The sequence below is a fragment of the Pollachius pollachius genome (assembly GCF_949987615.1).
Source record: "Pollachius pollachius genome assembly, chromosome: 6".
Classification (NCBI taxonomy): Eukaryota; Metazoa; Chordata; class Actinopteri; order Gadiformes; family Gadidae; genus Pollachius; species Pollachius pollachius.
The window spans coordinates 15,224,615-15,246,733 of record NC_136939.1 but is presented as its reverse complement, the minus strand read 5'-3'; the positions used below and the strand labels follow the sequence as shown (position 1 = coordinate 15,246,733).

General features: G+C 43.2%; 3 protein-coding genes across 3 annotated transcripts in view; 1 reads left to right on the top strand and 2 right to left on the bottom strand.

Moving 5' to 3' along the window:
• Positions 1-1,147: 1,147 nt before the first annotated feature.
• On the top strand, positions 1,148-4,288 carry slc25a1a (solute carrier family 25 member 1a; the record flags this gene model as incomplete). The annotated part of the gene is made up of 9 exons (XM_079737558.1): positions 1,148-1,391; positions 1,945-2,052; positions 2,382-2,481; positions 2,631-2,769; positions 3,223-3,307; positions 3,546-3,650; positions 3,776-3,891; positions 3,986-4,059; positions 4,174-4,288. The coding sequence occupies 9 exons, from the start codon at positions 1,148-1,150 to the stop codon at positions 4,286-4,288; spliced, it is 1,086 nt and encodes a 361-aa protein (XP_079593684.1).
• A 2,049-nt stretch (positions 4,289-6,337) lies between these two features.
• nle1 (notchless homolog 1) lies at positions 6,338-16,402 on the bottom strand. Its single transcript, XM_079738746.1, has 13 exons — positions 16,363-16,402; positions 15,387-15,538; positions 14,198-14,418; positions 13,963-14,042; positions 13,541-13,617; positions 13,325-13,422; positions 11,447-11,639; positions 10,461-10,596; positions 10,290-10,336; positions 9,766-9,968; positions 9,254-9,413; positions 7,901-7,971; positions 6,338-7,466 (listed from the first exon to the last, which is right to left on the bottom strand). Exons 2-13 carry the CDS (start codon positions 15,522-15,524, stop codon positions 7,454-7,456), a joined length of 1,437 nt encoding a protein of 478 aa, XP_079594872.1. The 5' UTR covers positions 15,525-15,538; positions 16,363-16,402; the 3' UTR covers positions 6,338-7,453.
• Positions 16,403-17,803: 1,401 nt separating this feature from the next.
• The window catches only part of inpp5kb (inositol polyphosphate-5-phosphatase Kb), a gene marked incomplete at both ends in the record, with an annotated part of 5,924 nt that continues 1,608 nt past the window's right edge, over positions 17,804-22,119 (bottom strand). The window contains 10 exons of the mRNA XM_079738133.1: positions 17,804-17,872; positions 18,165-18,269; positions 18,404-18,487; positions 18,877-19,014; positions 19,307-19,520; positions 19,873-19,982; positions 20,088-20,199; positions 20,320-20,492; positions 21,459-21,575; positions 21,943-22,051. Coding sequence (XP_079594259.1) covers positions 17,804-17,872; positions 18,165-18,269; positions 18,404-18,487; positions 18,877-19,014; positions 19,307-19,520; positions 19,873-19,982; positions 20,088-20,199; positions 20,320-20,492; positions 21,459-21,575; positions 21,943-22,051 — 1,231 coding nt within the window. The remainder of the gene's footprint in view (positions 17,873-18,164; positions 18,270-18,403; positions 18,488-18,876; positions 19,015-19,306; positions 19,521-19,872; positions 19,983-20,087; positions 20,200-20,319; positions 20,493-21,458; positions 21,576-21,942; positions 22,052-22,119) is intronic.

Sequence of the window (22,119 nt, the reverse complement as noted above, 5' to 3'; positions counted from 1 at the left end):
CTGAAAAATAATTATTATTATATATTTTGATAATGATTTATTATATAAATGTTTAATTCAAGAAAATTAACAGGACACTTTGGAGGTTAGAGAGAATGACAATAATAAAATTACGCATAAGGAATGGATACGAAGATGATAAGCTATAACGGGGAAGAATCCAAGTTGGTGTCAACTTACTCATCAGACGTGAATTAGTGGTGCCAATGTGGGATACCTGCAAGATCGCACTAATGCGATCTTGCATGTGTCACGCACGCATGCAAGCGCGCCTGCGCACTCCACGTGTGGCACAGAGGAACACAATCAATTTCACATAAAAGCTGTCTCAGGATTTACCAACCGGGCTACACTTCCTAGCACTGATGCAAAGCAAGCGAAAAAAGAAGAAGCTTCTAAGGATAAGGAATAAACTATTTTGCGCTATATTTGGCTGTTTAATTTTCATCTGTGATATTTGACATCAATGAGATTTAACCATAGACGACGTCTAGGCTCATACCCACCGGGGGGGATATAATGCATGACCCAGTTCCGTTATGGGGTTGAATTGCACAATTTAAAGCGATCGGGATTGACGTGAGGATTGCGAGAAAATCACACACACAAACTTAACCATACAGGAAAGAAGACACAGAAATATCCAGAATCGACAGGACTTACACGTTGTTAAAATGTATGATCTAAACAATAAAAACCTATAGATATTTTATGAATAATAAATAAGAACGTAAATCCACAACGTTCATACAACTGTCACATGTGTCTCGTTATTACGACAGGTTTTAAACGAGATTGTAACAAATCAAGAAAGTTGGGTTTTAAATTAACCTTTACAAAAATGCATTCAGCCTATAGTTTATTTATTGTATTTAGAAAATTCAGATCACCAGACCATAGATGCGATTGGTTATGAAAAATGTCATGCTGGGACACGTGATTGAGTTACCCGAAAAAAAACGCAAGTGTGAGCCAATGGCGTGCTGCGTCGACGAGACTACTATTTTAATATTCATGAACCCTCTGAATCCACACCGGAGTGTCTGTTTGTTGTTGACTGTCTGTCCGACATTGTCCTCGCTTGACCAGCGCTATTATTGACGGACAATCCCCGTCTGTTGACAGTTTTTTGTCCCTTGACATAAACATGTCTTCGCTACTGAAGCCGTTTTCGGTACGCGAGGGCCCATGCGAGAGGCACGCTGGCAACAGTGGATGCCTGACCACATCACTGACACCCCCAACCCAATGTTTGGGTGCTCGGAATGCCGCGGCGGGGTTGAGCCCTCTACCCGTTGCCGGTTACCAGGCGTATGGAGCAAGGCGAACCCTGGCAGCGGCTTCAATCGGAGGAAGGAAAACGACCCACCCGGGGAAGGCAATTCTTGCAGGTATACTTGCAGAATAGGATTCCCCAGTATGTCTATAACCATGTCTGCCCCATCACTAGCAACCGAATCACCTCGGTCTGTCGCCGATTAAGCTGCTCAACCGAACTAGGTCGAAAACGCACTAAGGAATCAACTGATGCAATGTAATATCGGTTTTCTGTTATTACAATGTATCATCTATCTATCTATCATTGGTGTATCAGAATACATTGATCACACTCTGTGTGGTCAATGCATTCATTTATAACTTATTCGTTCCCTGCTTAGGATCTGAGGATACATCTTAAATGATTAATTACCTAGACAATGCAGTCCATGTATCTAAGTCACTGACATCCAAAGCGCCAGACAGTGAAATTGAAGTAGCTCCCCTGCCATTATGTAGACCTATCGGTCATACGTCCCTATTATATATATCTTTTTTTTAACGTCTCAATGCCTAAGTGCAGCCAACCAATGAAAGATGGCTGTACTAATAGAACGTTCAAGAACAGATCTTCCCACCATGTGGACAGATAAACACAGCCACTCCCTGGCTCTCTCTCCCCCACAGGCGGTATCGCGGGAGGCATAGAGATCTGCATCACCTTCCCAACGGAGTATGTGAAGACCCAGCTGCAGCTGGATGGGAGGGCCAACCCACCCAGATACAGAGGCATCGGTAGGACATCTACCTACTCCTCTACACCACAATATGTATGCATGCGTTCGTTGTGTCGCATGTGCCGCATGGTTTAGACACTGTATTGCTGGCTGCACTTATGTCGACGCATGGCTTTGCCAGCTGTATGCATGGTGTTGCAGAACGAATGCCTTCGCATCGCAGTGGGGTATCAATTTATTGCTGCTGGGTACGTACATCGATGGATGCATGCATTGTATCTGCGGAGGGATCCATCGCCGGAGCCATGCGTTGTGGCTCAAGGTGTATGCGTTGTGTGGCGCAGGGTGCAGTGACAGATGGTTTGTGTGTGTACTTATCGATTGTAGGTGACTGTGTCAAGCTGACGGTTCAGGACCACGGCCTCAGAGGGCTGTACCGCGGCCTCAGCTCCCTGCTCTATGGATCCATCCCCAAGTCGGCAGTGAGGTCGGTGCCCACATTGTGTGGGCTGCTTGTTTGTCACTATTCCTACTGGTCAATCACTGTGACCTGCTTTTGTCAGGCATACTGGATGTTGACATTCTATGCAGTAATTAGTAGCGTTAGCCTCACTCTACCTCTTCTTTTCCTCTCAGATTCGGCACCTTTGAGGTGCTTAGCAACCCGATGCGGGATGCTACCGGTCGCCTAGACAACACGCGGAGTCTGCTGTGTGGACTCGGCGCGGGGATAGCAGAGGCCGTGGTGGTGGTCTGTCCAATGGAAACACTCAAGGTGGGCGGGGCTTCTGTTCTCCTTCCTGCCTTGGTCGAGCGTCTCCATGTTGATGAATACCCTGCGCTGCCTTTCAAACCTGCCAGTGGTTGGTTCAACCCTGGGACACAATTTGAGCATTTAGCTTGTTTTGTGAGTGCATCACCAAGCCCCACTGGAAGTGCATGACATCCCAACCAAGAATAATAAGGATAAACTTTGAGGCAGAATATTCTAGCAGTCAGCCTGTTCGTCAACATCCAGAAAAAGGTTATTGCATCAAACCCCAATGTCCGATCTGATGGCATCCTTGAGCAAGATGCATGGCCCTACCTGCACATTAATGAACTGCATGTAAAAAAAAATGCATTCATTTATTGTGGATTAATCGTTCGATTGAATTAATCCAAATCTCGCCCAAGTTTAGCCATGCGCCATGTCTATGGGTAACGTCCTCCCCCAATCACCTGACAGGTGAAGCTGATCCATGACCAGTGTTCTCTGCGGCCGCGCTACAGAGGATTCTTCCATGGTGTCAGCGAGATCATCAAAGAGCAGGGTAAGACCACCCAGCTCTCCATTGGCATTATTCACCTAGCGGCGATCTTGATTGTGAATGCTACATGGGTGAGGGAAATTAACATAGATGGAGTAAACCCAGAATGTGAGAATGCTTTTTCTCCTGCGTCGTCTTTTTTAAATTTATTTGCACCCTGGGTTTCTGGCCGGCTCTTGTGTTTGGTCAGCATGAAATGGCAGTGGAAGCTGTCTTAAATTGATTCTGTATTGATTTCTAGGTGTGAGGGGGACGTATCAGGGCCTGACTGCGACAGTGCTTAAACAAGGAAGCAACCAGGCCATCCGCTTCTATGTAATGAACTCGCTCCGCAACTGGTACAAAGGTAGCACAATTGCGCCTTACATTTTCAGTTAATATCAGTTTGTTATTAATACGTTAATATTACATTTTTTGTGATATGTTTGTTGGTTTATTTGCTTTTAAATAATTGTACAATTGATGTTCAAGGGGACGACCCGAGGCGGGAAATGCACCCGGTTGTCACGGCGATATTCGGAGCGACGGCCGGAGCGGCCAGTGTTTTCGGCAACACCCCGCTGGATGTGGTGAAGACGCGAATGCAGGTGAGCCTCCACCTTCACGCACCTGAAGACAACCTATCCTAGCATAGGTCTTATTGTGGCAGTCTAATGTTAACACGTTGTTGGCTTTCTGTAGGGCTTGGAAGCTCATAGGTACAAGAGCACACTGGACTGTGCCTTCCAGATATTAAAACACGAAGGACCGCAAGCGTGAGTGATCCTAACCGACATATCTTTTTCCATTTAATGGTTCTATGTGTTCTATATCTAGGACATACATAAGACTGCAGGTAACTGACCGTACCTGAACCCCATCTCCCCCAGGTTCTACAAAGGCACGGTTCCCCGGCTGGGAAGAGTGTGTCTGGACGTGGCCATCGTCTTCGTAATCTACGAGGAGGTGGTGAAGCTGCTGAACAACGTGTGGAAGACCCAGTGAATAGAGCGCAGCAGGTCGGAAACACAAAGAGGATTCAAAACAAAGCACAGACCAGGGATTGGAAGCAATATCCAACCTGCCTCATTCTACTATCCTAGTGCGCAGCGCCCTGCTAAGCCCCATTGACAATATCAAAGCATCAGTGTGACTCAACGGCTCTCTTGATTATTCAATAATAATCGGGTTGTGATAGATCCAGTGAGATTGGTTACATGATCCAAGAGAAAGAGTCGACAGTAAAAATCCCATTTGAAATGCATGTATTCAATAGCACGTGCATTCCACAACTCAGTTCAACTAGAATGGATTTCCAAAACTAGACCAAGCTGTAAATGATTCTACTTTGACTTGCCAGTGCAAAGACAGGGCTTTTAAAAATAAATTTAACAGATTTTCAAACGGATAGAACAGTAATTGGCCAATTTCCTGATATTGACGTCAGCATCTAAGTAGCTTATAGAATAAGGGCGCAGGATACTAAAGGGATTTTATGAGTGGTAGACTGGTTCAAAACACTAGAAATATAATGCAACCCTGCAGAAAGAAAAGTACTATCTAAAACCACATTAACATTTTGGTGTGGATGCAGAAGAATATAACCTCTAGGCAACCATATGTGTTTCTTTTTCAGCATAGTTGAGCAGAAATAAGACATTTCAAAATCTCACTACTTTAGGACTTTACTGAAGCGCTTCAAAATATTCTTTAATAACCATTGTAGGGTTACAATAATATTGCCATTTTCACCCTAATTTAGTCACAATTATCAGCGTAAAATATTGTGATTTTTTCTCATTTGTATTTAGCAGCAGTTCTTTCTGCTTTGCACTGAAAAGTCCACAGATTTGTTCCCAAGATGTATAACCTTGCACACTTTGGATATTTTATGAGTAGGAAATGTAAAGAAAAATTGTAAAACTCTGAGGTTATACAATGTAGGCCAAAATATACTGATACAGGAGAGCTTTAAAAAATAAATGTCAATCAAAAGATTGCAAAATGTAATGGTTACTAATCTAACCAGTTTAAACCTAGCAAGATTTCAAAAGGCTAAAATACATTTCCACCACCAAGCACTTCAATAAAACATACATCAATTTAAAAAAAAATCACACCAACTGGACCTAAATTGTAATGGTATCGTGTAGCAAAGTTAAGTGTTTTTAAGTTTCCATTTAATTTATTTATTTACCCATTGTTGAAGTTGAGGTTACGGTATAACTGTATTTGATAACTGGCTGTTGAATAGATAATAGGACTAATAGGACTCTGGTCCCTTCTCTCTCCTTCCATGGAGTTTAGTAAAGGTAAACCAGGAGCCTAAAGGAATGTGACCTATGACCACTGAGCCACCAGGACCTTCCTTATGTCCTCCAAGTTCCACCATACACGGCCTTGCACTTGAGTCCTTAAATTCTCTTTGCCAAACTGCTTCGGTTCGACCTGTTACCAATGTTATTGAAGTGTTAATTCCTTGGTGCAAAAATAATATTATTTAACCCATATTTGTACACTCTTTTCAGTAGTAGCACATTTGTATGTATATCTTGTTATTTTTCTACATAGGCTAAGTGCATGTCTACATTCCAGCAGCATATCAGTTACGTTTTTAAGGGGTTTTCCATAAATTGTGGAGATCCCTGCCTATTTGACTGGTCATTATTCATGTTTTCATTCAATGCAACACCCATTGGCATGGTTACAAGAAAAAAACAAACAGATGATCTGGTTCTGGTGAAAAAGCCTTCACTGTTAGACTACATTGCACAGACTTTGTATTGGCCTGAGAATAAACTTGTTATAACAATCCGAATGTGTTTATGGATAACATATACCACTAAAATGGTTTACTATTCCCAGTGGAGGGAAGGAGTGAGAGTGAGTGTGCCTGGATGAATTAAGCCAGTCGTAAAAGTTTGATTGGTTTCACATTTTTAATCAAACCACTTTGAAATCCATGAGAATTACATTGAAAGCAAAAGGGTCATTGCTAGCATATCGAGTCACCTCCATGATGGCGTTTCCACCACTTCCTCTAAAGACGTGACCTTAAAGAGCACCTATTATGCTTTTTCGACTTTTATGACCTATAGGGTTAGACGTATGCATGCATTTAGACGTATTTCCTGACCGTCTGGGGTGGCTGTGCAGAGAGCTAAACACTAGGGACGCCGGTCGCCATTCACTTGTTCAAATTTCCGAGATTTATCTACGTAGAACAATCCCGATTTTCCATGTATGGTAATGCTGCAACATGCTCTTCCAGAAGGTAACCAATCACAACGGAGTGGGGTTGGCAGGAGGGGGGCGACGGGGCGGAGGACAAAGCCGAGTGTTGACAGAGAATCCTGAAAGCGCCCAGATGAGACGAAAGAAATTAAGACCAGGAAAGTAATATAATAGGGGATCTTTAACAGACATTACAACACAGAAGCCAAAAACACATTAAATTCATAACAATGTGTTCCATTGTACTCAGTGGGCGAGAGGCAGGTAATTCAGTAGGAGAGTGACTCTTCCTGAGGGAGGAGATTAAGAGCTAACAGGAGCGGGCCTTAAATCTGGCCCCACCTGTCGCCATGGCGCTCAACCTGTCACCTATATAACCCCCAGAGGGAGCAGACACCAGCTGCTTTGGAACGAGGCCTTTGGTTTGCAAGCCTGACCTTGCTGGCCGCGCTCCACTTCTTCACCTAGTTTACACTGAGCACTCTGCTCGGTTCACGGATCCCAAAAAAGGGGTAAAGGCTTGAAACTGTTTTGTTTCCGGGGGTCATCGTTTTTACAGTTATATGGTAAATCCTCACTATAAGGATCACAAGTTGTCCCCCGATTGAGATTTTACGTTGGCTTAGTGATTCGGGGTAATCTTATATACAAGGCTTTGTGGAGCAGGGGGAAAAGGCTCATCGTTCCCACTGCAGGTCAACGCGTCCGTCTGCAGGGTACGGGAGCCCTCGAGGAGACCCTGGGACTACGCTGTCGGCGTGAGGGGACGTCCCCGGGCCCGCCGCGGTGGAGCTCCACAAGGTGCAGGGGGAGGCGCTGGTTCCAGCCCGTGTCCCGGGCCCCGCCCTGCTGAGGACGGGGGGGCGGAGAGGCTCCGAGTGGGGGTGCGGGGTCAGAAGCCAGAGTCTTCAGCCCAGAGAGAGCCCAACACCCTGGCTACCTCCTCCATCTGGAAATCACACACAGTAGGAGTGTCATGGTTGGATGGACAGTTGAAGTTTAAGGCGTGGCCACCAAATCTCAGAACCAACAGCCCTACATGTTCTACAACTTCTGGGGGTGGACACGGCACAGAGCCTGGGTAATAAACTAGACAAGTGCCAGGGGCCGATGTCTGCCTCGTTTGATGCTTAATTCCGGAGATATCCTACTGAAATTAATCGGACTGGACAACGTTTTCAGATTTTAGTACTTCCCCATCTCGAGCAACATGATTGGTCGAAATTTTTTAGCAACAAAACAAAGTGAAACACCCCGTCCATATTTGGGCTATTCTGATTTCTGAGGCTAGTGGACACCTGGTAACCCTTTGACTGACATTTATGGTTGTGTGGATGATTACAGACAGAGCTAGGTGGATCATAAAGAAGGTTAAAAACTCACATTCTCAGACATTTGTCTTTTCCTCCACTGACCACCCTCTGTCCATCCGGGCTCCAGTCCACAGCAAACACCTGTACAAAGGATATTAAGGTTGTTCATCTATGGGAAATATTGTCAATTATATGAATATTCCTTGATAGAAAACAAATGCATACATACTTTTTATTCCTATATAATATTTCACATAAATGTTACATTACATTATGTAACCCTTTATTAATGTATACATTTCATATATATATATATATATATATATATATATATATATATATATATATATATATATATATATATATATATATATATATATATATATATATATATATATATAATACCCTTGACCTACAATAGAAGGAGCATTGTTCCCGGTAACACTTTATAATAAGGTGCCATAATAAATAGTTAACCGGTCATTACCTAACCCTTTGTTAATATTTGTTAATTGTTACCAAAATATCTATTTGGCACAAGTTAATAGGTTTTTCATCATTGATTAAATATTAGTTGTTTGCATAACCCTAATCCAACCCCAACCCACGGCCCTAACCCCAACCCACGGCCCTAACCCCAACACACGGCCCTAACCCTAACACACGGCCCTAACCCCAACCCACGGCCCTAACCCCAACCCACGGCCCTAACCCCAACCCACGGCCCTAACCCCAACCCACGGCCCTAACCCCAACCCACGGCCCTAACCCTAACACACGACCCTAACCCTAACACACGGCCCTATCCCTAACACACAGCCCTATCCCTAACACACAGCCCTAATCCTAACACACGGCCCTATCCCTAACACATGGCCCTAACCCTAACACACTGCCCTATCCCTAACACACGGCCCTATCCCTAACACACGGCCCTATCCCTAACACACGGCCCTATCCCTAACACACAGCCCTATCCCTAACACACTGCCCAATCCCTAACACACGGCCCTATCCCTAACACACGGCCCTAACCCTAACACACGGCCCTATCCCTAACACACGGCCCTAACCCTAACACACAACCCTAACCAGTGACACTGTGGTCAGTGAAAAAACAACAACAATTATTTGTGCCTAATAGATATTTTTGTAACAATTAACAAATATTAACAAAGGGTTATGTAATGACTAGTTTCCCCTTTATTATGGCACCTTATTATAAAGTGTTACCTTGTTCCCTCATAGCTGATAAAAGACAACACTCAAACGCTTGTTAAAAAGGGAATAACTCTTTTATCAACTAGATTAAGACCCTGCAAAATAAGGACCCGTAACAAACCGGTCGTCAGAGTGAGATCTTTGAGAGACATGGTGGGTGGTAAGGGGGATCAAACCCTGATCCTTCGGGCCAAGGCCTCACCTCGTCGGCGTGCCCGGGCAGGTCCATGCTGAGCTTGGCCGTCTTGACATCCCAGACCTTCAGCGTGCTGTCGCTGCTGCCGCTGACCAGCAGCCTGCTGTCAGAGGACCAGGCCACCTGGTACACTGCGGCCACGTGGCCGCGGAGGGACTGCAGGTATCTGATGTGGACACACAATGTCAGCACGCGCACGGCAAACTCTTACTGCAAGTACTTGATACAGGTGCTCAGACCGATAATTCAACCCACACAACCGTTATTTCTGACTGTGTTGTACTTTTAATCTCTATTCATCTTATTTTATAGTATTCTTTTATTGCGTCATGTTGGGCCAGGCGAGACCCTGAATGAGTGAGAACCTGTTGAACTTGCCTGGTTAAAGATATCATACACTTATTAACAACGACTAGTTATCAGTCATTTCTGCAATATTTCACACTCAGAGCCTCAGTAGTTTCACTAGATTGTATGATGTAGCCGTTTTTGGTCGCTGTGTTGCTTTTGTTGCTCACTTTCCGGTGCGTCCGTCCCAGATCTTGATGGACTTGTCGAAGGAGGCCGAGGCGAGCAGCCGGGTGTCCGGGGAGAAGAGCACCTCGTTGACCAGCGCGCAGTGGCCCGTCAGGCGGGCCAGGGGCTTCTTCTCCTCCGCCGGGTTCCACAGGAACATGGTGAAGTCATCCGACCCCGACACCAGCCTCTCCGGGTTGGAACCCTATGGTACCGGGAAACCACCAGGACGGAGGCGAAGACACGGTTAGTGGGTCAAAGAGGTGCACGTCTAACAGACAACTTTTACCTTTGTTGCTGTAGGCATCATATTAATGAGACTTTCTGCAGTCTACTGCCATCTGCTGGATGGATATGGAATGCAGTTTTGTTACACTCAAAAGTTGTGTCAGAAAACAAGGCTATTCTTATTTGGTGCCCTAAATATTGGCTAAAAAAATGAAAATTATTAATTATACTAAAATAGGTTGTTATTGTTACCGAAAATATTCACATGTGCACAATGTCCACACACAAGAGCACTCACCCTGACTTTGTTGTATCTCTGCAAGGCTCTCTCCTTCACGTCCTCCACTAGGCAACCAAGAACAAGAGAACACTCAGAACAGATCTAGGGAACCGTTTCATGGCCAGGCATTGGACACATCACAGATGCTAGGAGGTCTTTAAATGTGTGGAGGTTCTGTTGAGGACTCACGTGAGCCAGTCACATCCTGGGCGTTGATGGTGGCGTGGGCGGGATCGAAGGCCCCGGTACGCAACACGTAGTCTGTACTGAGAGCCAGCGTGTTCACCCAGTGGGCATGGCCCTGGAGAGTCCTGCACTGAACACCCTATACACACACGTAATAAAATAAAGTTTGTTCAATCTATTTTGTGTATTATAGAACAGACAGATGCTTATGTAGATCAATGTTGCACCATTATCACAGAGTACTCAGGGATGCAAACACATGTATGACAAAAAAAGAGAGCGGTACCCAAAGTCGGAAAAAATAGGACGGCGTAATATCCTATTAACATGAGAAGGCCTATGCTATATGCTTTAATAAATAGGAAATTCAATTTAGTATACACTGCTTCATAAGAGACAGACGGACAGACAGCACCAGCTAATCTTAAGCAAAAAGATTGTGTGTTACCTTTATTTATGTGGCAGTGATCTCATCCCGTGGTGTAGCCTACCACATCCACTTAGTTAAACAAGTTATCGAAGTTATCTGAAAACTAGTAGGTACTTGTCCACAGCGTCCCCAGTGAATCGACTCCTAAGGGAGACCCTGCCGGAGACCCTCTCCGTAGCTCTACGTGTGCATGCGCATCCAATATTTAACTATCCGTCGATGCGACAGCAAGGGCTGTGATTGGTCCCCTAACAAAATCATTCCCGGAATCACTTTTCTTTACCTCGAAGGCTCGAGGGGTCTCAGTCAGATTACGGATTATTGACATCTGCACGAGCGCACCGATCGACGTGCACACGCCCCCCCCCCCCCCCCCAAAAAAAAAAACTCTTCGGATCTGCACGAACCACAGGTCCCCAAAATCTATGATCAAAAAGCGCGCCGTTTGCATGTCTGAGTAATGTCCAAAAAACGGTGTTACATTACATCTCTGCTGATGTGTTCATGAATTGTACAAACTAATGTAAACACAAGGTACGGCATCAGCCTTAAATCGTACATCTGAGGCCCTCCAGACTTTGACGGTCCTGTCCTGGGAGGAGGTGTAGAGCAGCCCGTCTCCTCCCCACTTGACGCAGGTCACCGTCTGGGTGTGTCCCGTCATGATCTTCTCCGTGCGACACAGGAGCGTGTCCCATATGCGGACGGAGCCGTCCTTGGAGCTGCTGGCCAGGTAGCGACACTCTGCGTTCCTGGGGAGGAAATCATACTGTCATCTACCCAGGCTATGAAGTATCGGATGCTCCTTTTCATCAGTGCCCCGGTTCTGTAGAGTGCCATAACATAACATTCTAAAGGCTCCACGCATCATAAACATGCGATGTACTTCTTCTATCAACTCAATTTCATGTGTTGGTCTATATATTGTTTGTGGTCTACAAAGGTCTATGTGGTCTATAAGGTCTATAAACTGGTTATGTTCCATACTGGTCTATGGGGGTGTATATAATGGTTGTGTTCTACAATTGGGTCAAGGTGTTGGTCTTTAATATATTGTTTGTGTTCTATAATGGTAAATGTGTTGGTCTATATTAGGGATGGGCAACGATAGTTGAATAGTCGGAGTCACGTAGAATATCGGATAATGATTGTGACTATCGTTATTTATTACACGACTCTTCTCAATGCTGTTGAACTTTCATGGGTTCACTTTCATGGGCCTTCACAACTTCCGGTGGTGAATATGTTTTTCTCAGCAGAGAAATAGTGGACTATTTATCTGCTGATCAACACTACGAATGCTGGAAACAAATAAATTGTAAAAAGGGTTAGGGTTAAGTTATTTTTTTGGCCATAATTTCCATATGCTAAAGACGTGTCTAGTTTACCGTCATGCAGGCTGTGTTCATTAAAATAAGTAGCGATCTGTTTTCGGCGCATGTAGGTCTATCTGCCTAAGCCCACGTTGAAATAATTTTGATGTTGAATGTTGATGGCGCAGTTGTTGAAATAAACAGATTGATTTCATACAAATCATAAAAGCCTCCCCCTGTGTCATTGTGTGTGCGTGTATACGAGGTACGTGTGTGCGTGCGTGCGTGTGTGGGGTGTTCTTGATTGACCGATTATTGAATATTATTTGAATACTTCTCAGCGAATATCGAATAGTATTTTTGCCAGAAATGCACATCCCTAGTCTATATATCTGTTGTGATCTAAGGGGGTCAATGTGTTGGTCTTTAATATATTGGTTGTGTTCTATTATGGTAAATGTGTTGGTCTATATATCTGTTGTGATTTAAGGGGGTCATTGTGTTTGTCTTTAATATATTGGTTGTGTTCTATTATGGTAAATGTGTGGGTCTATATATCTGTTGTGATTTAAGGGGGTCAATGTGTTGGTCTTTAATATATTGGTTGTGTTCTATTATGGTAAATGTGTTGAGCTATATATCTGTTGTGATCTAAGGGGGTCAATGTGTTGGTCTTTAATATATTGGTTGTGTTCTATTATGGTAAATGTGTTGGTCTATATATCTGTTGTGATCTAAGGGGGTCAATGTGTTGGTCTTTAATATATTGGTTGTGTTCTATTATGGTAAATGTGTTGGTCTATATATCTGTTGTGATTTAAGGGGGTCATTGTGTTTGTCTTTAATATATTGGTTGTGTTCTATTATGGTAAATGTGTGGGTCTATATATCTGTTGTGATTTAAGGGGGTCAATGTGTTGGTCTTTAATATATTGGTTGTGTTCTATTATGGTAAATGTGTTGGTCTATATATCTGTTGTGATCTAAGGGGGTCAATGTGTTGGTCTTTAATATATTGGTTGTGTTCTATTATGGTAAATGTGTTGGTCTATATATCTGTTGTGATCTAAGGGGGTCAATGGGTTGGTCTTTAATATATTGGTTGGGGTCTTTGTTGAACTCACAGGTGCAGCGGCTCCCAACAGAGCCAGGTGATCCACTTGGTGTGTCCAATCAGAGTCTTCCCAATCTGCTGCCCTGTGACCGGGTCCCATATGCAAATCTACACACGAACACAGGCTGGGTTCAGACTTCAGGACATTTCAGCACCCTGAATACCTTTCACGGCATACCAACATCACTATGGTGATTTAACTGAGTTGAAGTCATCAAAGCCTCACCTGGCTGTTTTTGCAGCCTGAAGCCAACTTCTTGCCGTCCGGGGACCAGGCGATACTCAGGACCCAGTGGGTGTGGCCTGAAGGGGGGGGGGGGGGGGGGGGGGGGGAATAGCATTGCTTTCAAACTAAAATCCATGATATTATTCTAACACTCATATATAGCCTGACTAGATGCTATGCTTTTGCAACGGTGAGAATAGGTGTCAGTTTTTATTTTAACAACATGGCATTTACTGAGACCCCCATGCTGACATGTACTCATGGTATTGCAAGACATTTTGAATGAAAGAGACCACCCAATGACATAGATTACATAGCAGAACATTTTTTTATTATCCCTAAAAGTATTAACCCAGTTCAGGTCTATAACCAAGCTTTTGTGAATCAATCTAATAGTAGAATAATGACAGCACTATACAGACCTCTGCTAGTGTGGTGGGGCGTCTCTGTGGTCAGGTCCCAGAAGCGCACGGTGGTGTCACCTGAACCACTGGCCAAGTACCTGCATAAACAACAACAACATTACAACAACAAAAACTAAGTACAGCAAAGGGTTTCAAGCCACAACGTTCAAGGCATATAGACTACAATCGCCCTAACTCTGCAAGCTCAGCTCTTAACGTCGATCAAGGGGCAGATTTGAACAGCGTGACGTACTTTCCCGTGGGACTGAAGGCGGTGGAGATGACTGCCTCGGTGTGTCCCTGCAGGGAGCTGGTGCAGCGGGCCACGGCTCGCACCCTGAACACGGCCTGTGGCTGGTACACCACGGGGAGAACCTGCTCCGTCTCAATCCCCAGGGCCTTCACACAGACACCCAGGCTGGACACCACCTCCGCCTCCCCGCGCGCATAGAACGCAAATGGCAGCGGCTCTTCCTGCCAAACATAAAACAAAACGATGTCAGTGTGGCAAGATAGTGGAATGGCTAGGGTGCTGTTGACTATTGTTAAGCAAAAGATACTGGGTTTGATTCGCAACGTCCACAGTAATGATAATAATAATAATGGATTGAATTTATATAGGGCTTTCCTAGACATTCAAAGACGCTTTACAGTGAAGGGGGGGACCTCACTAACCACCACCAGTGTGTAGCACCCACTTGGGTGATGCACGACAGCCAATCTGCGCCAGAACGCTCACCACACACCAGCTTGAGGTGGAGATTGAGGGACTTAATGAGTCTGCCAATTATAGAGGAGGATGATTAGGGGGCCTGATCGAATGAGCCTGGTTGGGCCAGGACGCCGGGGTAACCCCTACTCTTTGCGATAAGTGCCCTGGGATCTTTTATGACCTCAGTGAGTCAGGACCTCGGTTTTACGTCTCCTCCGAAGGACGGCGCCTTCCACAGCACAGTGTCCCCGTCACTGCACTGGGGTATCGGGATTGATGTTAAGGCCAGAGGGAAGCATGCCATCTATAGGCCACCACTCGACACCACCTGGTATTCCCAGGCGATCTCCCATCCAAGTACTAACCAGGCCCGACCATGCTTAGCTTCTGAGATCAGACGAGATCGGACGTGTCCATGGTGGTAAGGCCGTATAGTACACAGTACAGTACAGCTGTAGGCATCATTTAGCTAGCTGCCTAACTTGTCCTCCTTTCAACTAATAATAAAAATAGTCAAAGAACGAACTGTGTCCTTACGCATAACCAAGAAGTCCATTTGCTCTTTGGTAGCCAATAGCGTTACTGACATCATTAATGAAGGGGATGAGTCGATGTTTGACGCAGGATGTATACATGGAATGGCCGGGCCAAACTATTCCCAAATCTCATCTTGTCTCTAGCAAGCCGACGTGCACAGCAGTACCGTCCGACAAGTAATTGAATGTGTTACCTTCTGCAGGAGTGCATTGCAGACCAGCTGAAGTTTGTCTGGTGTGATGTCCAGGGGGACATCAAAGGGATTCCCTAGAACCTCTCCACTCTCATCCTGAAACTGGATCAACATCCGCTCCACATCTCCACTCGTCATCCTGGCTTTAGATTCTGGAAAAATGTATTATCACAAAGCCATGTTAAGTAACTCAAACGTACTTTCTTTTGAAAAATTGTAGAAAAATATTGATCACTAACATTATAAACATCTTATTCTGATAATATCAAATTACATAACGAAATGAATTGAAGATCATCACAACCAGTTGATATCTTTATTTCACGTCTGCAATATAACCCTCAAACACAAAGGTATTTCCCAGCTCTATGTATAACTGACAGCCCTCTGTCATGCAATGCAAAGTGCTGTCAGTTCTGTAAAGAGCAATACACAGCCCTACCCGAATACTACACTTGCTTTTGCTTTGTAAAAAACATTGTTAATGTTTCGTTGAAACACAGCCAGTATTTGAGGAGGTTAACCAAAATTACATATTTAAAAGGTTATGGCAAGGTTATGGTTTTCCGTCTTGCTTGTTGTGATTGCACATAATATGAATGTTATGCACATGCAACGTTGACGTTATATTCCCGATATAGTCTACCATAATATTTGAAATACCGTACTACAATATACAGCATATTCCAAGTGGTTACATACAGTCGTATTTATCTTCAACATTTAGCTCTGATGTTTACAATTTATACTTGTAAAACACATACAAATGTAAAGGTATTCCATGTGAGGTGGCTTTAGGTAGCATAGTGTTAGCTTATAGAAGTTTGCGTGCGACTTCTAGTGTAAACCAGCTAACCAGCACTGACACCATTAGGCTTTAGAGTTGCTATACATTCAATTGATCATACGTATATAGGTACGTATTACATTCCATACTTAATAATACACATTTAACAAACCCTCGTCACAATCTTACCGGTAACTGCTACAAGCGCTGAATCCACGTGTTTTGGAATGGGGAGTTGCGGGGCTGTAGCGTTTGTAGCGCAAGGGATTATGGGAAGGTGAGGTTATGCTAAATGCAACCAGTAGAGGAAGCAGATGGTGTGTTTTTAGATCTACTTGACGTCCCAACCTTGATATGCGATATGTGCTCATGGCTGCATAAAGAATATTAAAGGGTTCCGTATGGGTGTCTGTCTACACAATCCATGATACTACCAGGGATTCGATGATAGAACTGTAATTTCTGTACATGAAACTACAACTGATGGATGGTACGTCTATGACATCTGTTCACGATAGTAATAACAATATTAATATAGTCATATTTCTTTGTATATTGATGTATGCAATTGTTTGTTTCTTTCATTTTCTCAGACACAATTATCACAATACAACAATGCATATTCAAACCCAGACACACGTTGACCAACATATATTGGAACTATTACATACAAATACAACATAAATGATACAACAGTTCAATTTAAAAACGATCATATTGATTTAATTTGTTTTTGTTGTTGCGATAATCCAAACCAAAATGTCCAAGTCAATAAGGAATAATCTTCAGAAGGAATTCATTTTAAAGTTACACATGCGCCATGGTTATAAATAGACACAGACACAAGTTAGCAAATCCAAGATACATTTATTTCGATTTTTCCTGACAAACAATCTTGATGAGAAAATCAGTGCATACATTTGTTTAATCTAATGTATTTTCTTCTTTATTCTCTTCTTCACCATACCCCGAAGATTGAAAAAGTAAATATTCATCAGTAAAAATCATCATATATTTAGAGATGGCCATTATTTATAACAGTTGTACAGTAGGTCAGTATTTGCTGCATTATGACAGTGAGGAGTAACCAAATTGTTTCTCATGTGTGTTATTTTCACCTTCAGCTATAATGCTGACCCAGTTTCTGTAAACTCAGAGAGCACAGAGAGCATTACTTGACAAAAATTGGGCCTTTCGTTTTTATTACACTTAAAAGATATTTGATAGCAGAAATTACAGGTGTAGCTAATGGCTTACTGATTAATTGATTACTCTGATGCATGTTAGATTATATTAGAGCAGTTACCAAACTTTTGGGTCATAATATGCATATAGGAGAGTGGCAGGATAGACAAGTCATATAAAATACATCTTGTCAATGCCCGTGACAGACACAAATCAAATAGACCTAATGTTAAAGTCAGATAGCATACAGATACATTATTGTCAGATAAACTGATGCACACAGATTATAAAATGCAGACAAACAAAGAAACATGATCGCTGGAGGATGTTAAGGCAACAGTAGGCCTTATAGTGTCTATTTCACATTACTGAACCCATAGATGTTGAAGAACGGATATGGTGGACCATGTAGTCTGCTATATTCTGAACGTTGTGTCAACAACGTTTATTTATTGAGCCCGTTGATGTTTTCTGGAACCAGTCCTTCCATAACGGCTCGTTTAGACTCCAGGATCTGCAGGGTGAATATAAACAGTGCATCTTTGCTTGATCTTTATAATCTCTTATCAAAAGATCAGTATCATCCTTTAACCAACTAATGATTATAACATGTAACTAACCGGCGGCTGTCAAATATTAATGTCAGACCGACTTCAATCCCAATTACTGTCTAATTCATTGACTTGTTTGACCAGAAGGTGTTGGGTTGTAGTACTTGTGAGTACTTGTAAATGTAAATAGTAGTGAGAAATGGTCTGCTTGTCTTGTCTTTTTAGTGGAGATCATGAAAGGGCGTGGAGACTCACCTGGAAGTTGTTGCTCAAGCCAACAAGACTCTGCAGGTTTGTGCTAAAGTATCCTAAGACATATTCTCCTCCCAGGAGTGGAATCTGGTCCTTATCCCAAGTTTTCTGCAAAACACACACATTCACACATATTTTCACTATTTTTATTTGCACTTATAGAATGAAACAGTGAGGAAGTGTCTGAAATATTATAGTTGTATATAAAGATATATTATCATGGTAGGAATTGTAAAATGTACCTTAATGACTTCGTTGAGTTCAGGCAGATCAATATCCCTAACCCAGACAAAGGCCTCATAATCTGAAGCGTGCTTGAATCCCGCCTGCAGAACAAGATAACAACTATTAGCTGGCCTGATAACAGATTGCAGAGCTTTGATTTAACGGCATGCTCTAAGTAATCAATAGGCGCTGTGGCTTAGTTGGTTAAAGCGCCTGTCTAGTAAACAGGAGATCCTGGGTTCAAATCCCAGCAGAGCCTTTTCATTACTCACTTATCTCTTGGTTCTAGATTACATCTGTGATACTATTTGTAAAGGCCTGTATAAAAATGTACAACCTCAATATCTACTGCTTGATTGCTAAATAAATCATTTACTTCTGGAGACTTTTTCAGAATTGATAAATAAATCAGTCTTGTAAAGGTCTACATATAATAGCTTTATAGATTGTCCCATTCTAAATGCCCAACAGATCATATGTATACATTGACCTTATAAAGACCAATCCAGTCCCATGTGGAGGACAGGAAGTCTTCCTGCACCGTGTAGCTCAGCGTGGCGTTGCAGTCGGCGCTCCACGCATCCTCAGGGCTCACGTGCACCAGCGCCAATTCACACTTCTTCCTCAACTGCAGCACACGGGGGGGAGGAAGAGGAGCAGAGATGAAGAGATAATGGGAAAATATATAATTGTTAGATTAACTCATCATCTAGTATGACAAATGACACCCTTGTATCGACTTTATTTAATATTTTATATTGGAGTGATGTAAATATAAAATGGGTTGTTAATATTTGTGAGTTTCAGCCTTCAAAGTTTTAAGTACTATTCCTCGGCAAAACTTTAAACTGGTCTTTGAACTTCTATTTGATTTGATTCATATAATTAATGTTTCCTTTTTTTTGTCTGAAGGTCTTTACCTCTAGTCTGAAGGATGCTAACACAGGCTTGTGGTCGCTAACTCCGTAGCTCATGTTGCTGGTGTAGTTGTCCTGGTGGACTTGAATTGGGTAGTCCTCATGTCCATCATCCGTGAGAGTCGAGACGCTATCGTCGTCATCCTCTGGGGCCAGGGTTTTTGGTTTGACGCGCCACAGGATGCGGTCGGTCCACGCCGGTTTCCTCTTCTTACCACTGACCAAATATGGACCAGTTAGGAGCAGGATCGTTTAATTGATAAAATGATGCATGAAATGTAGATGATAATACACCATACACCACTGATTAGCATTATGTAAAGAGCAAGCAGGGAAGACAACAAGGGGAGAGAGAGAGAGTGAGAGAGAGAGAGAGAGAGAGAGAGAGAGAGAGAGAGAGAGAGATGTTTTGGAGGGACACATGTTCTGGGAAATGGGGATGGTGCAAATGTTCAATGCTCCCATTGAAGGCAACACTGACCAGTGACCAATGATCTCCTTCTCACTGCGTTCCCAAGGAGACACAGACACAACCGATAGCTTATATGTGTGTGTTTGTGTGTGTGTACCTTGTATCGTAGGTGTCTCCATTGCGGTCAAACTTGTAGGAGGGTTTGAAGCACAGCGGCCCTTCGTCAAACTCCTGGAGGAAGGCCTCCTTCTTCTTCATCATCAACAGCTGAGGAAGCACAGCAGGGATCAATGTGTGTGTGTGTGTGTGTGTGTGTGTGTATGTATGTGTGCCTGTGACGTGTCTGTTTGTGTACATGTGTGTGTGTGTTACCTGGTCCTTCTGCCAGAGTAGGTTGTAGCGTTCGCCGTTGATGGATGAGCGGAGGAAGTGCATGCCATGATCGGCGATGCGGAAGTTCAGATCTCCAAACCAGAACACTACCCTGGAAGAGACAGATCCACGGCCCACCAAACATGTAGTGAGGCCAGGAAGTATGCATGTGTGTGTGTGTGCGTGCATCTGTGTGCATGTGACAGCGTGTTGTGGGATGGCGGAGGCTGACTTGTGGTCCAGGACGTGAGGCGTGTCCTCCTCAAAGTCTTGTGTGTCGAGGATGTACTCAAACTCGTCGACGCGCTGCAGGGCGTAGTTCATGTGAGCAGCCAGGTGGCAGTTCAGGAAGCACAGCATGTGACCATAAAAGGAGAATCGCACTGACACACCCCCTTTATTGCCCTGAGAAGAGGAATGAAACATATTCATGTAGATTGAATCAGGATTAAATTTAAGTTTTCAACAACTAAAAGAGAGCAATCTTTTCTTCTTAATATGATCTTACAATGAATGAACATGGGGGCCATACTTGCCAAACTCAGCCAGACTTAGGAGGTTTGATAGAAAAAATATTATTTTTTATATTATATTCAATGTCAATATTTAATATTACCTAAATTATAAAATTATTATGAACGTTCTTAACATTGAATGCATAAATGTTTTATTATCAATTTGGATGTGACAGGAGAGGTCATAATCAGCAGACCTGGATGCATGCCATTGTTGGAATGACCACTTCACACCTCACTGAGCTAACACAACCCCTCTTTCATAATGGCTTTAATCTCTACACAACGTAATCCCAACAGAATTCCTGGGGTCCGGAGTTTAGCATACGGTTCCATTATGGAACTCTCAGTTGAATTTGAACTACACGTCATCGTTCTTTGAAAAAAATAACAAGGTAATAGCATGCTTCTAACATGCTTTTTCAAAGCATCAAACCATGAGTGCCACAGTAGGAATTAAACAGGAATCTAACCCTGGCAGTACTACGGCCATGCTCTACCAGTTGAGGTAGACAAAATCCTCACATGACACCGCAGGTGAAACTTATCATGGCATTAATTGCGAAACATTATTATTCATCCGACATACATACATACAAGAGAGCAATCTTTTCTTCTCAATATGATCTTACAATGAAAGAACACGGAGGACATATTTTCCAAACTAACCCAGAGTTAGGGGGTCTGATAGAAAATATAATGTCCTCTCATGACACCGCAGGTGAAACTTGGCATTAATTGCGAACAATTATTCACAAATTAACTAATGAATTACATATTACTGTCATATATTTTCAAATAATCTCATCATTATAATTGAATGCAGAATAACATGTGCAGTGCAACGTTGTCTCACCCAGTAGCCGAAGATGCCAGTGCGTGTGTATGTGGTCCGTATGTCTCTTATGAAGGGAACATGTGCTTGTTTGCAAAACAATAACAACAGCAAGCCCTGCATTCTGACTGATGTCATCTGTTGGAGGGGACAGATGGACAGACATACAGCCAGACCAACAGGCATATGGATAGGCGGACAACCAGCCAGCCAGCCAGAAAGCCAGACAGACAGAAGGATAGACAAGTTAGATGAAAAGCCGACAAAAACAGATACAAAGATTACTATATAATCTGTGTTGTCCTAACCTAAATGAGATTCAACACATTTTAGTTCATATTTACATTTACTCTCGCTTTCTCTCTATCTCTCTCTCTCTCTCTCTCTCTCTCTCTCTCTCTCTCTCTCTCTCTCTCTCTTTCTCTCACTCACAGACACACACACACAGACACACACACATACACGCACAAACACACACCCACACACACATGCTTGTTTTACCCACCTTGACGTAGCCTCTGGGTGCCATTGTGTTCATGAGCATGTGGCTCCAGGAGTCCTCCACCATCATGTCTGAGATGAACCTCAGTGGGTTAGAGTTCACCTCCTGCAGACTTACACACACATACACACAGAAATATTCAAATTACACATCAATGACACACAGACAGAATAACAGAAT

Excerpts from the sequence above, each read along its gene's own strand:
- nle1 (XM_079738746.1), bottom strand. The coding sequence starts at position 15,524 with ATGACGAGTGGAGATGTGGAGCGGATGTTGATCCAGTTTCAGGATGAG. Across the intron at positions 13,618-13,962 it reads GCCCCACCACACTAGCAGAG|GCCACACCCACTGGGTCCTG; the intron begins GTCTGTATAGTG and ends CCCCCCCTTCAG. Across the intron at positions 13,423-13,540 it reads CAGGCTGCAAAAACAGCCAG|ATTTGCATATGGGACCCGGT; the intron begins GTGAGGCTTTGA and ends GTTCGTGTGTAG.